At 37.9% G+C, this 14,833-nt stretch overlaps 1 protein-coding gene across 5 annotated transcripts in view; it reads left to right on the top strand.

Annotated features, from left to right (window-relative positions):
- The window catches only part of rptor (regulatory associated protein of MTOR, complex 1), a 393,572-nt gene that overhangs the window by 19,150 nt on the left and 359,589 nt on the right, over positions 1–14,833 (top strand). For all 5 annotated transcript variants that reach the window (XM_082136702.1, XM_082136700.1, XM_082136701.1 and 2 more), the window contains exon 2: positions 3,214–3,388. In XM_082136702.1, coding sequence (XP_081992828.1) covers positions 3,221–3,388 — 168 coding nt within the window. In that variant the 5' untranslated portion in view covers positions 3,214–3,220. The remainder of the gene's footprint in view (positions 1–3,213; positions 3,389–14,833) is intronic.

The raw sequence follows: 14,833 nt of genomic DNA, 5'->3' as shown, positions 1-14,833 counted from the left end.
GCGCCTCCGGCCGTGTCCTGATTATATTGCCTGCCTGCTATATTTAGCCTACTTCTTATTTATTAAAGGAATTTGGTAGATGAAACATTGATTAAAATTAAGATACAATTAATACAAAACGAAATTCACTTTAAAGAAAGGCTGAACAAACTTAATGAAGTGGTCAAAATCATGTCTGCCCACTCCATTTGTCTCATGATATTCGGGATCATCTTATCTTATTCATGCTTTTCACTTTTCATATAATCAACATGAAATATATAAAACAAATTATATTATTTTATTTAAACATGAATATGAAACTAAATCGTTTTTTAATGACTGGGCTACAACACATAGGCCTATTAGCCTACAGTACAGAGAAATTTTATGTCGCAACTTGGTCGGACTGAAAGGGGAGAAAAAAATTAAATTGGGTCAGTCCTAAATTGACAGGGTCGGTCGGGTTACGGCAAACAAGAATATTTTTAAGGATGGCCTGACTAAAACACATATTTGCGTATGTGTAATGCTGGTAATTTAGACATACAAATATTGCACATATTTTTCATCCGCTACCCGCCCGCAAGGAGTTCATTATCCGCCCGCGTCCCCGCCCGTGAATTTTAGGAATGTCACAATCCACCCGTTTTAGCCACTTTTATGCGGGTACCCGACCCGTTGCAGGACTCTGACCCGATCACATGTTTAGTGTACATGTAAACACTACGTTCGGATTAATGAATTCAGTCCGATCGAAACAAAAGTTGTGCATGAAAACGTAGCTCACGACTTGTCAACAAGGCAGTTTCAGTTGAGTGGCCGGTATTAAATCCAGCTGGTTGTTCTGTGAAAGGAAAGATGATACCTGGTTGAAAACCACTTGTTTTTGCTATAAGTGGGAAGAGAGAGACAGGTCTGTAAATTTCTTATAGTGTTTAGTATAGATTTCTAAGTGGGATTATCCAGAGGTGGAAGTAACAAATTACTACTACTCATGCTTCTGTTATTAAGTAGTTTTTTCAGGTACTTGTACTTTTTTGAGTATATTTTTAAATCTTTAATTTTACTTGTACTTAGGTCTAAGTCAAGTCACCTTCATTTATATAGCGCTTTTAACAATATGAATTGTTTCAAAGCAGCTTTACAGTGATAATAGGAATTACAGTAACAGAGATTGTTTTGGCTTTACAGCAGCTCTAGAATAAAGTTATTGTCCAGCTAAAGTTAGTTTTGATTGATTGATTCACTTCCGTTGCGAAGATAATTAGGACACCCTTCTAATAGAAAAGAACGTGCTCCGGCCGGCCATCCTACAGGACTTGAGAACCCAAATAGGTTCCCGGAAATAGGTTCCAAGGTGCAAACGATTATCAGTTATCTCTGCGCAAACCTACGCAACCTCTGCGCAAACACTGCCGTCGCGCACATGCGCATCACGTGTTCAGTCCATAGGTATGCGCGTTTTAATATGTGCGCAGGCGTGTAGTCCTTCTTTACAAATCAACTCTCAACAAGCTACTTGTCAGGCCTTAAAAAGTTATAATACAGAATTATTTATCGTGTCCGCGTAGCCACATGGTGACTCTGTGGAGATAAAACGACAACGTTTTATCTGTACAGAGGGGAAGGGAAGGAGGCCTTCACAGGGAAGAGCATAATTGACACTTCAGTACTGCGTTGTCATCGTGTCCAGGTGCAGGTCCTTCATCAGATCTGGATACAGCCTGGATCCGGCGGACTGCAGTAAACCTCGGGATAAACAGAGAGACTAATATTAACGTAGACGCCATCCTTCTTATGATGTAACAAGTACATCAGGATTTATGGGAAATGTTCCCGGTTCCGGCTGACCTAATCTATGCAGCCTAACATTGAATTATAGAAGTCTATAATGTTATGTGTATGCTAGGCCAAAGATATGTGTTTTTAGTCTAGATTTGAACTGACAGAGTGTGTCTGCCTCCCGGACAATGTTAGAAAGACTGTTCCAAAGTTTTGGTGCTAAATAGAAAAAGGATCTACCGTCAGCAGTCGATTTTGATATTCTAGGTATTATAAACTGGCCGGAATTTTGAGATCGTAATAGACGTGAAGGACTATAATGCGTTAAGAGCTCGCTCAAGTACTGGGGAGCTAAACCATTAACATGCCTAAGACTTTTGCACAGTACTGTATGTATAAAACTAAATTAAACAATCTAAAACAAAACAGATAAAAAATGTTTTGGCACATCACTGTGATGAATGGCATCAAACTACCACAAGAGCAATTTGAGAGCAGCCAGCTGGCTCAGTCAGCGCAGCTTCTCCAGAGTGGCTGCATGAGCTCTGATGACAACACAGCTTTTGATAATTGGCCAGACTCACCAATGACAACAATGACATGCCTTTCATGTCAGTTGTCGTCGGTGAGTCTGGCCAATAAGTCTTATATATACAAGCATCATATTAAGCAGTGCATAAAGTTTGATACAATAATCATGTATCAACATAAAACTGATATAGACCCCAATTTATTTGTATTTAAATGGTATATGCTATTAAACTTAAATTGTATTTATTGTATATACAAGCATCATATTAAGCAGTGCATAAAGTTTTGAATGAAAAGTGTTTCTGTTGCTACATGTAAACATCTAAAATGTCTGTTGATTTGACAAATATTGCATCTAATTCACTTCATCTGTGATAAAGAAATCTCGTTGATTGCTAAGACCAGCACACCTAATGTCAAACACAAATAATGTGTTTCTGGAATATGTGGCATGTTCAGAGATCTGTCTATGTCTGTCTATACCATCTGAAATTCACTTTGTCGGTTTTTTAGAAGTATCGTGGAAGTATGATTATTTATTTTTTTAATGTTGGTGAAATTGCATTCGCTTCTCGTTTGTTATGATTTGAGAGTAGGGTTTTGACCTGATGCAGCTGTTCTTGGATTCTGATATTACTAATAAGATTTGTTGAATTGGAATTGGTGTGAGATAAAGTAACTATCATAAGAATTGGAATTTTTTACATTGATATAGTCTGGTGGAGCTCCAGCCTATTTTTTTTTTTTTTTACTTTTGATACTTTGTATTAATTCAGATTCAGTATCATTATTTATTAATCATTATTTAACTGAACCATTTCAATAATACACCACAACTCTTTGTCTCTCTACTTTCTACATTTTAGACCTGCAAATGTAGTCATATAATTGTATTTTTTCTATATGGTCTTTTTCCAGATTCTTTATGAAAATGGATGCTGAGCTGCTTAATTCCCCTGTAGTCGGTCTGGCGGAGGAGGAAGAGGTGGACATGACTGACTGGAACCTTCCACTGGCCTTCATGAAGAAACGCCATACAGAGAAGATTGAGGGATCCAAAGCTTTGGCTCAGAGCTGGAGAATGAAAGACAGGGTGAGGGAGAATCTTCTAATGTTATCTTTAGTCATTTGAGTGTCAGGCCATTCAACTTGATTAAACATTGATTATCTACTTTCAGTGTTGATGTGTCCTGCTGCTTGTTTTTGGCTTGATTTAGTGTCATGGCTACACTGCACTAATCTTGGGAGTTATATGAGTCATTCTATAATTAGGGGTACATGTCAGGTCCATGGACTCTATTATCATTTTTTTTTTAAATCATGAACATTTCACTTCAATCAATGATCACTTTTATATCAAGGGACATTTCTAATTCATTTAATACAAAAATCCAACAGATACCCATCTTTTATCTTGCAAAAATAGCATATTCTATACTGGAAGTTGCTGTTTTTGTGCTGTCCGATTTGGTAAATATGAGGTTTTGCTCTTCAGATTAGCTCTAGAATGCATGTTTCTGTATATATTTCTTATAAATATTGTCCAAAATAATCATTAACTTGTGAGAAAGGTGTTTAAAAAAATATTTTGCTCATGCATCTACATTAAATCACCCATTTTGTGTATGTCAGAGAAATCAGTGTCAACTGTGTTACTCCCTATAAAACCCCCTATAAATCAGCAATGATTTGTTCCAAAGTCACATGTCCAACATCACTGTGATGCAATTCCTTTTTTGGAGGGAAATGTGAAGACAGTGTGGTAAGTCATAACTTCTCCTCTTCAATATATTATCTATATTATTGTCTGCGCATAGAATAGATTCATTGACCGTCAACTGTGTTATCAACATGTTCTGGTGAACTTGCGTCACATGTTATATTTATAAATGTGTAGAGAAAGAATATAAAAACATAAGTTAATCAAGGTCATCTACTAACTAGTCCAAGGCCAGCATTTTGCACAAGGCCCTAAAATGGCCGAAATGTCAACCGTGTTACCCGTCAACTGTGTTACCTATCAACTGACAATGTTGACAATTCAGTTTCAATTTATGCTCACACTACATTATATGGAAATTACATTTACATTACACAAAATTACAAATTGCCTAAAACCATGATTTGCATTACAATGGATAAACTTAACTGATCTCATCACGGCCACACTTTCTATGAACTCAGTATCCATAACATAATATATTCACATTTGTCAAGGGTTATAAACCATTCAGAATTACTCATGATTGACTTAAACCTACATTTGTTGAATAAAAAGAAAGTTATCATCTTAAAGGAAGTTTTCTCTTTTCCTTCTAATGTGTCCTGTCAACGGTGTTACTTCTGTCAACTGTGTTACTTTCACTGTCAACTGTGTTAAGTGTGGTTTTTATGTCATAAATCTTTTAAATGTGAACTAAACCGTCAGAAACCTAGATAGGGATATCTCTGGAAATGGAAATCTTGGGTAAGGATGATGAATAATACTAAATTCAGCATACTGTGAATTTATGTTGAAGAAAAGTTTCATCCTTCATGACATCATCCCACAACGACCATTATGAAGCCCCCAATTCATATTTACAAATCAGTTAGACAGATAACTTCAAAAACTCTAGTGAATAGACTAAAAAACTTTCAAACAAATGTGTTATCAAACATGTGTTACTTCATTCATGTTTCATTTGACACAGCATTTGTCCGTAACACAGTTGACAAAATAATGAATCAAATGTTAATTTTCATTAACATATTTTTAAAAAATCATTAGAGCTTAAGCTTGCCAAATAACTAATTTAGCACATTAAGGGCATATATTATTTAACCACCTAGTTTATTGCTCAAAAAAGAATACTGATTTCCTGACTTTTTGGCTGACATGAAATGTACCCCTAAATATAGAATGACCCATATACTGTTGTAATCTAAATTATTCAACTCCCATTGCAAATCAGGTTTATTGGCAACATTTTCAGACTTTCAGCCCAATGAACGAATCAAAGAAAAGTAATTGAAATAGCTCAGCACATTTTTCAAGTGGTTTCTGCAAATTCAACTGAAGATGCAACTTTTAATGACTTCTGCAGTCTCAAAATTATTCAACCCCCTGAATAGAATCCCTCACAACAGCTCAAATCTGCAAAACAGGTGTTGTCTCAAGCACACCTGATGCAACTAATCAAGGTCTTCATTAGTTGGACCAGGTGTGCTTGAGCTAGAACACATGAAATATCTTTACATTTACATTTACATTTATTCATTTAGCTGACGCTTCTATCCAAAGCGACTTACAATTGCTATATATGTCAGAGGTCGCACGCCTCTGGAGCAACTAGGGGTTAAGTGTCTTGCTCAGGGACACATTGGTGTCTCACAGTGGATTCGAACCCGGGTCTCTCACACCAAAGGCATGTGTCTTATCCATTGCGCCACTACCACCCCAATATCTGAACTGGATAGGTTTGTTGAGTGTCATGTTTGACAAAAGAATGGTCCAAAAAGTTAAGAGAAGATAACATTACCCTTACAAACAAGGAACTGGATACAAAAAGATAGCGAATGCACTAAATGTTCCCAGAGACACCGTTGGTAGCATAGTTAACAAGTTCAAAGTTAAGGGAACAGTGGTTACACTACATGGACAGGGCAGAAAAAGGAAGCTTTCAATGGCTGTAACCAGATTTCTGTGAAGGCAGGTTCAGAAAAAACTAGAGATGCACCGATTGATCGGCTGGTGACCGGAATTGGCCGATTTTCATGTGATCGGCCATGACCGGCGACCGGCCGATCAGTCTGACATATGCCGATGTTATTCCGGTCAAATGCACTCGGGTGCCGCATGATTACCCTTTTGAGCGGTACGGTCGTATATATGGGATTTTTATTTCTGTGCCCCTGAGAGCACAAGAAATTAAATCGGAATCGGCTAAAATCGGTATCGGCAGGTCAAACTCAATGAAAAATCGGAAATCGGAATCGGCCTAGAAAATTGTAATCGGTGCATCTCTAGAAAAAACCTTGAGTGACTGTAAAAGACCTGCAGCAAGACTTTCAGCTTGCACAGTAAGGCGTGTACTTAATGCATGCCAGAGCTCTATTGATAAAGTTGTCAGCTTTTTTGAGACCGTTGTGAAAGTCTCCCGAGAAATAGGTTTTGTTCTTATGTGACTCGTTAGAGATTTAGGAGTTAAAGCAGAATTCTCCTTCTCTGAATGTTGAATTGCCCTTGGATTGTGGTGTTAAAAATTCAATTAAGAAAAATTAAGAGAAATAAAATGTAGGCTTAAAATTCTATTTTATAGCAGGCAGAATAAAACCTTTTAATGGGACATTATTAAAAGCTAAAATTTTCACTGGCCCCAACACAAAAAAGTAATAAAACATAAAATTTTTTTTTTTTTTAAAAATAGGCCTAGTTATTGTTTTAGCTGTTTTTGATCCTTGTAACCTTAATACATAAGGTTATGACACCAACAACTACTAGCTTAAAGGGATAGTTCGGCCAAAAATGATATTAAACCCATGATTTACTCACCCTCAAGCCGTTCGAGATGCATATGTCAATCATTTTTCAGACGAACACATTTTCAGTTATTTTAGAAAATGTCTTAGATCTTTCAGTGGTTATAATGTCATGTTATGGGGTCCACCTCCTTCAAGTCCCAAAAATGTGCATGCATCCTTCACAAAAGTAATCCATCCGGTTCCAGGGGGATAAAGGAAGGCCTTCTGAGGGTAATCCGTGCGGTTTTGTCGTAAAAATATACATATTTAAAACTTTATAAATGAAAATAACTGGCTTCCGGCAACGGTCGACGTGCGTTCACGGGAGATGGATGCCGGCGTATGACGTAGGAGGTAGCGTAGGAACCGTTCTACGTCACAACGGTTCCTACGCTACGTCCTACGTCAAACGCCGGCATCCATCTCCCGTGAACGCGCGTCGAAAAGGGAGATTTTGAAAAGGGGCACAAGATTTTTTTATGTGCTCTCCTGCCCCACAACTATGTTGAATCTCTCATGTATGATTGCCAGACTATCTTGGATATACGCAGTTCCTGTGTAAAAGTTCTGGATGCAAAATTTTGCATTTTAGACGACCACACATATGGAACTCTCTTACGAGATATCCCGGCTCACCTCAGGCGACTACCTCTGGACGTTCCTCCAAGAACAGGGTGTCCGCGCGGTAGTAAAAGGTAGTAAAAATAATCTACCAAAATTAAGGCCCTTGAAAGGTAGTAAAAGGTAACAAACGCAATTTGACTTGGTAGTAAATTGCCCTTTAAAGGTGCAGATATGACAATATGCAGATTTAAATATATCAGAGCTGATTTAACACAGATGAGGATATTTCTTCAGAATAAATTATATTTACAGCACACACACACCAAAAACATTCCGGACAAGCAACTTTTTTTACTCGGACAAGTGAATGACAGATTTACTTGTCCAGAGGACAAGCACATGAAAAGGCTTAATGTCGAGCCCTGAGTGAGTCGGAGTTGATAGCAATGACAAAGTGCCAAGGTTATTATTCACCTTATTAGGGCTAAGGGCTATGGTTAGGATAACTCAAGGGCTAGGGTTAAGATAAGGACAACTGAAACTCAACTCGACACTACAAAAAAAAACATAATTGACAATGACAATAGCCCTACTTAATGATAACAATTAAACATTAGTGTACCTTATGTATGATGGGTGTGACAGTGTCACACTTATACCTTATAGTAAGTAGTAAGTGGTGCTTTACATACCCCGCCCACCCCACCACACCCCCAAAAAAAGGGCTGCTGCTTGATGTCGTGATGGTAGTAAAAAATATTGTGGAGGTGGTAAAAAAGGTAGTAAAAGGTAGTAAATTCATCTCTGTGATTCCTGCATATACCCTGAAGAAAGCGTCGGAGAAGACGTGGTAAACGTGGGGGTGTGATCGTCAGAATAAAGACCTTTATGAGAGCTGGTTGCCTAGCTGCTCTCAGTTCTCTGCCTCGGTCACAGGCTATGGTGTCGGACCTCTTCACGGCGCTGCGTCGGCCAACCCCAGTGTCCCGTTTGCTCGGGCAAATCGCGATGGTCACCCCTGCTTCCGCTCCTGATTCTCTCGACTCTCTGGTTCAAGAGGAAATCATCCACTCACGGATCATTATCCGATTAGCGACCGCGCTATGAGGGCGCTAATATTGCTAACCTCTGTTTTCTGGGAAAAGCATACTATTTTCTGTACTATTCTACGCTCTCCAAAATATGCACTGTTAAATGCTCGTTCTCTGGTTAACAAGACATTTATCCTCAAGTTCATCACAGACCATGATCTGGACTTTCTGTTTATTACCGAGACTTGGATGAAGGTAGGGGACCGTAGTCCATTTTCTGAACTTGTTCCAGCCCGCTATTATTATTACAACACCCCGCGGCCATCTGGCAGAGGCAGTGGACTAGCCATCATTGTTAAAGAATCGTTCAGACCTCAATGTCGACTGCTATATACCTCCACTCTCTCAAGCTTTGAAGCCCTGCTTTTACTTTTGAACTGGCCTGAACCCGTGGTATTAGTTTTGATCTATCGGCCTCCACACTTAATCAAAGACTTCATAGTGGAGTTCTCAGAATTTGTTGGTTACTTGATCACTAAATAAGATTGCATCCTTATTTTAGGTGACTTAAATGTGCATATTTGTTGCCCTTCTAAGCAGTTAACCTCTGAGTTTTTAAACATCATTGACTCTTTTAACCTTCGGCAGTGGGTTAATTATCCCACACATATTCATGGACACATGTTGGATCTAATTCTGTCATATGGGTTATCTGTAAGTGAAATTGAAGTTGTTGATTCTGCTACTTCTGATCTTTCTCCTATTTTATTTAAAATGTCTCTTCCTCAGCTTTCTATTGCACCTGTTTCAAACACCACACAAGCCTGTGCATATTTACCTCATTTTGAAGTAGATTTTATTAAGTTCTATAATGATGTTAATCCTCTTCTATTTTTAGAATCCCCACTACCTGACCTTGATGTGGAGCATAATTTTCCCCTTTTAAATACTGTTTGGGAAGATATTTTAAGTTTTACTGCTCCCTTCAAGTTTTTTAATTCTAAATCTACATCCAAATCGGAGCCATGTGCCGATCATAGTATACGCTCCTTGAGACAGTCATGCAGGAAAGCAGAAAGGAAGTGGAAAAAAGACAAATTACAGGTCTCGTAAGAGATCTTTAGGGATTGTCTATTGTTATATCAGAATGGTGTTAAGAAAGCTTTCTGTTTTACTAAATTGATTGAGAAACATAACCACACCCCAAAAGCACTTTTTTTCTGTCATTAACTCCCCCTATAAACTCTTTCTGCTGGCCATCTGTGGCACTCTGTGAGGATTTTGCTAGCTACTTTGGCAATAAAGTTTCTAATTTGAGAGCCCAATTTCAAGTCCCCGATCAGGAAATACCGACAGAGATGAGTCCACCCACCCTCTGGACCTCTTTCAATCCTGTCTCTCTATATTCTGTAAAGGAAGTAATGTTTAAACTTAAACCTTCCTTTTGTATGTATGACACTTTACATCCTCGTTATCTGAGACAATTATTTGATACTGTCGGCCCAGGGTTGGTGTCGTTATTGAATAAATCCTTGCTCGAAGGAGTTGTACCCTTGAGTTTGAAAATTGCCTCAATTACACCCGTACTAAAGAAACCCTTGCTTGATGCCTTTATCTTATCAAACTTTCGTCCTATATCCATTGTGCCATTTATATATATATATATATATATTTATTTTTATTTATTTTTTTACAGCTTCAGACCTTCTTAAATGACAATCATATTCTTGAGAAGTTTCAGTTGGGGTTTAAATCTCTGCACAGCACAGAAACCGCTCTTATAAGAGTTCTCAATGATATTTACATGGCTACGGATTCAGAAGATTCTGTCATTTTGGTAATGTTAGATTTGTCTTCTGCTTTTGATACTGTCAACCATACGATTCTCGTCTGGAGTCTTGCGTTGGTCTAGGGGGTGAGGTTTTAAGCTGGTTCAAATCTTTTTTGACTAATAGACTGTAACGTAAACTGTATATATGACTCTGGGTCAATGCGAATTAGCTCAAGGATATAGGGAATTTGGAATTATTAATAATCATAACTCATGGTCATAATTCATAAATCGCATATACATTTACGTTATCAATTATCGAGATTACCTTGTTCTGTAACTGGTCTAGTCATCAGTCATTCGTCCAGCGAATAAATGTAAGATTATCACAGTCAAGAAGGGGTATCCCATTTACAAACTCCAAGAAAGTTTATCTTCTGGCCGTGAACATAAAACTTTCTGGGTTTATGAATTAAAACTACTCAAAGCAGTCTATAATATTGAGCGTGGAGCTTAATTAGATCTTTTGCATTTTCATTGACTTTATAAAGATGGATTTTCAAACACAGAGACGGTCAAAATATGAATGGGTTTTAATAAATGTCAAGGTTACATAAGCTACAACTATAAACGTATATAAAGAAATGCAAACGATAAAACAAACAAACATTTAAACAAACAAGAACATAAGAAAAAACGTGATCAGAGTGAATGAAATGAAAGGGAAAATAAGGAGAGAGAGAGAAAAGAAGTAGCTGGTAATTATTACAGACAGAAACCTAATTTCAAGAGTCACCTGGAGCTTTAGAATGATCAGTAGCCTACTTGCAAGTTGTTTCTCTGTTTGAGGGATGCTGAGAGGCAGGAAGCGCGGACGGTGTCCTGTCGGTGCTGCGTCTTCTGGTGTCGCGGGAAGCTTAAAAAGGCTCACTGAATGTAACGTTACAGAGAAAAGTCAGATCATTTCCCTTGTGGAGGGAAAAGGCGCGTATGAACTTAGTTGCAAAGGACGGCAGGGCAGCTCCTACATGACGCGGAGGTATGCGTCCCAGAGAGAGAGAGGCCAAGGCCTGTTCCACTGGAGAAGCGCTGCTCGTGGAGAAGATGACGAAGGTTGAGAGTGGGTCAGAGTTGAGAGAGAGATTAGAGGAGAGGGTCTCTACTTTTAAAAGACATCTGCTTACGCCCTCTTTTTGGGACAACAGCAAATCGGATCTGCTGATCTGAAGCGGGAAAGAAGTTTCTTTGTTTGTGAAGAAACGCCTACTTTGACTCAAACATGTGAGAGATCAAATTTAACATTCATATCTAGAAAATATGGTATTTCCTAGAATAAATGCATATTATTGTACTTTGCAGTCAGAATTCGACTCCGACATGTTTTTCCCATTACATTGACACCTCGAATGACGTTTTTGCATGACAGAAATACAGGGTTACATAATTTCCTCATAATCACTAGCATAGTGATTTTGATTAACATAATAACGTTGCATAGATACCTCAGACATTATCTGGCCAATTATACACACATAAAAATACATATCAAAAACATTCGTAATGGCTATTAGATTTGGGTTCTTTGTAGGACTTTAATCTCAGAGTCTGTGTCTGATAGGAAAGTCTTTTTGTGTGTGTGTGTGGCGTAAAAGTCGCATAGAGTTTCGTTATCTCTTTGGTGCAGAGAGAAAGGGGGTTTGTAATGCAGAACGTTCTGTCTAGGGTACTATAAAGTTTTGGAGGAGCCGTAAAAGTTGCCGACTAGCTGGAGCCGATGTGTGATTTGTATTTGTTTGAAGCTCACCGCGTGGTGCGGTTTGTTGATTTTGAGGAGGGGGTCTAGGTCGAACATTTGGTTAAACAAGGTTAGCTTGTTATAAATGTGTCATGTTCCCCGGAAGAGCCAGCCAGATCGGCGCCTTCGTGGTCACATGTCTTAGCTTTCGTGGTCACATGTCTTAGCCGTGGAGTGAAACAGGATGTTCCTTTGTTTACTCAGAAGAAAGGAGCTATGTTTGCAACTCAGGATTCGCTAATTCAGAACATCTGGCCGGATGTCATTGTCATTGTTGCTACAAGATGTTTCTCTGTAAAAATGGGACGTTTCTCCTCCTCCATCCGAAATTTATCCTGAGGTGTGCCTCAGGGTTCTGTCTTGGCTCCTGTCCTATTCTCTCTCTATCTTCTTCCTCTGGGTTCTATTTTTAGGAAACACAATGTCTCATTTCACTGTTATGCTGATGACATGCAGATTTATATGCCTTTGTCTAGGAAAAATAAGAGTGCTCTAGACAGTTTGACAGCATGTCTTAAGGAGGTAAAAGCTTGGCTTGCCAAGAATTTCCTATTCTTGAATTCAGACAAAACAGAAGTTATTGTTTTTGACCCCTCAGAAACCAGGCCAAGACATGATCTTGATCTTGGATCTCTAGATCTATCTATCTCTCCCCAAGTAGGGAATTTGGGTGTGATTGTTAGATCCTGCTTTTTCTATCTTCACTCTCTAGCGAAAATCAAATCTTATCTTCCCAAGCGCTCGATGGAGATTGCGATCCATGCTCTTATTACCTCGCGCTTGGACTATTGCAACTCCCTTTTTTTTGGTGTATCAAAGTCCCAAACAGCACGCTTACAGTTTGTTCAAAATGCTGTGGCGAGATTCCTGAAGGGAAAGATGAAATTTTATCTCTTTTGAGATCCCTTCATTGGCTACCGATAAATTTCAGAGTTGAATATAACATTTTATTACTGGTGTATAAATCTTTTAATGATTTCACCTTCTTATCTGTCTGACTTACTCGGTTTATATTCTTCCGCTAGAAGTCTTAGATCTGAAATGAAACTTCTCCTTCAGATACCTAGAACCCGGCTAAAATCAAGGGGTAACCAAGCTTTTGAAGTGCCTGGCCCCACACTGTGGAACAAACTCCCACTGTATATTAGATTGACTTCCTCTCTGGCTGAGTTCAAGTCATGTCTCAAAACGTATTTATTACTTTTAGCTTATAATGATTGTTCTGTTTTAAACTGTGTTTAGTATTACTAATTTCTATCAGCACTTTGGTCGGCCAGTGGCCGTTTTAAAAGTGCTCTATAAAAAAAAGAATAAAAAAAAGACCTTGAATCAGGACGATATAATTTCATTGGCTGTGAATAATTAACAACATCAATTATTTTACCCAGAGAAAAAAAACATTGTATTATGCAACAGACATTATACAACTTGGTGCCTTCACACAGTTAATTAATAAAATGTTAATGGCCTTTCATGCTATAGCAGATATGCTGATGGGTTTAATCAATAAAAAATCATTTGATAAATATCAGATCATTTTTTGCTGATTTTTTTTTTTTTCATTCACAAATTCTAATTTAATTTGGTCATCGGATGCGTCTGTACAAATTGACTATTCATCATGACTGCTTCTGCTGGTATATCTCCAAATTAATCGTTCATGACATACACTTGTCTATTGCCATTCCAACTGCTTCCAAACTCTGTAAGAGTTCTGTAACATGGCTGCATGAACACCTTGTTTATAATTTCTTAAGCCTGCAGGATGATATTTAATGATATTATTGAACTACTGTTTGCAATACTTAATGTATGGAGTGAATACTTGCTAGTTCTCATAATGCCTGATTTCATCAGTAGATTTAGATAACTACATTACTGAATATGAACTTTTAAAATATTTCAAATAAATGCTATCACTGACATAGGGCTGTCCCCGACTATGGATTTTCATAGTCGAATCAGAATCGTCATGTCTTGCCTATAGTCGACTAATAGTCGAATCATGTGTATGGGGGTGGGGCTGGGGGCGGGGCTTTAAAGTTTCAAAGCCGCGATGTACAGAAAATCACACAAAGATATAGAAGAAAATGTATAAAAACATTTTTGATCAATAAAACTAAGAAATAACATAAATAACTCCAGAAAGGCCACACTGCAGATTTGCATTTCACATGCAAATCAAATTAAATTGGCTAAATTACCTGTGCGAGCAGGCCAGCCTACAGCACAACATCGATGCACCGAAAAAATACACAATTAATTTACTAAATTAAATTTAGGACAGAATATACCTTTCTAATAAATAAAAATACAAAACGAAATAAATCAGAATCAAGTCACAGGATGAGGAGCAAATGTGTGCAAAATGCCTAAAGTGCAGGGGAACATATATTCAAAACACAAGCCACAAATAGTTAGATTAGATAACCCTGACAGATTAATAAATAAAATAAAAATAAAGAAATTATTAAAATAACGATAGTAGCCAGAATTTTCAACTTTGTCTTTTTAACTGCAGAAACAACAATAAATGCTAAACTGGAGAGGCAGTCTTTAGCTAAACATGTTCACAGCATCCAAAAATAAAATTAGAACCGGCTGAAAAGTTTTGAAATCACTTGTACCTGATCGAGAGAACAAATCCTGAACGTCTTTCACTCTGTCTGTCCGTTTGAGTCTTTTCAAATTGTGCGCGCGGATAAAATACATTCTAACGTGAAACCCAGTCTATGCGTGAAACATGTTAACGTTGGCCGGCAGAAGTGCGATCATGGTTTTCCTGATGCTAAATCCAGCCTTGGAGAATATCCTTTCTGATGGTGTACATCCACACTTTAGATTTTCTTATCCCAGACATTGTTAAAGATTTAA

Source organism: Leuciscus leuciscus (assembly GCF_965113295.1).
Source record: "Leuciscus leuciscus genome assembly, chromosome: 14".
Classification (NCBI taxonomy): Eukaryota; Metazoa; Chordata; class Actinopteri; order Cypriniformes; family Leuciscidae; genus Leuciscus; species Leuciscus leuciscus.
Note: the sequence above shows the minus strand (reverse complement) of the source record. Positions and strands in the feature narration are given on the sequence as shown.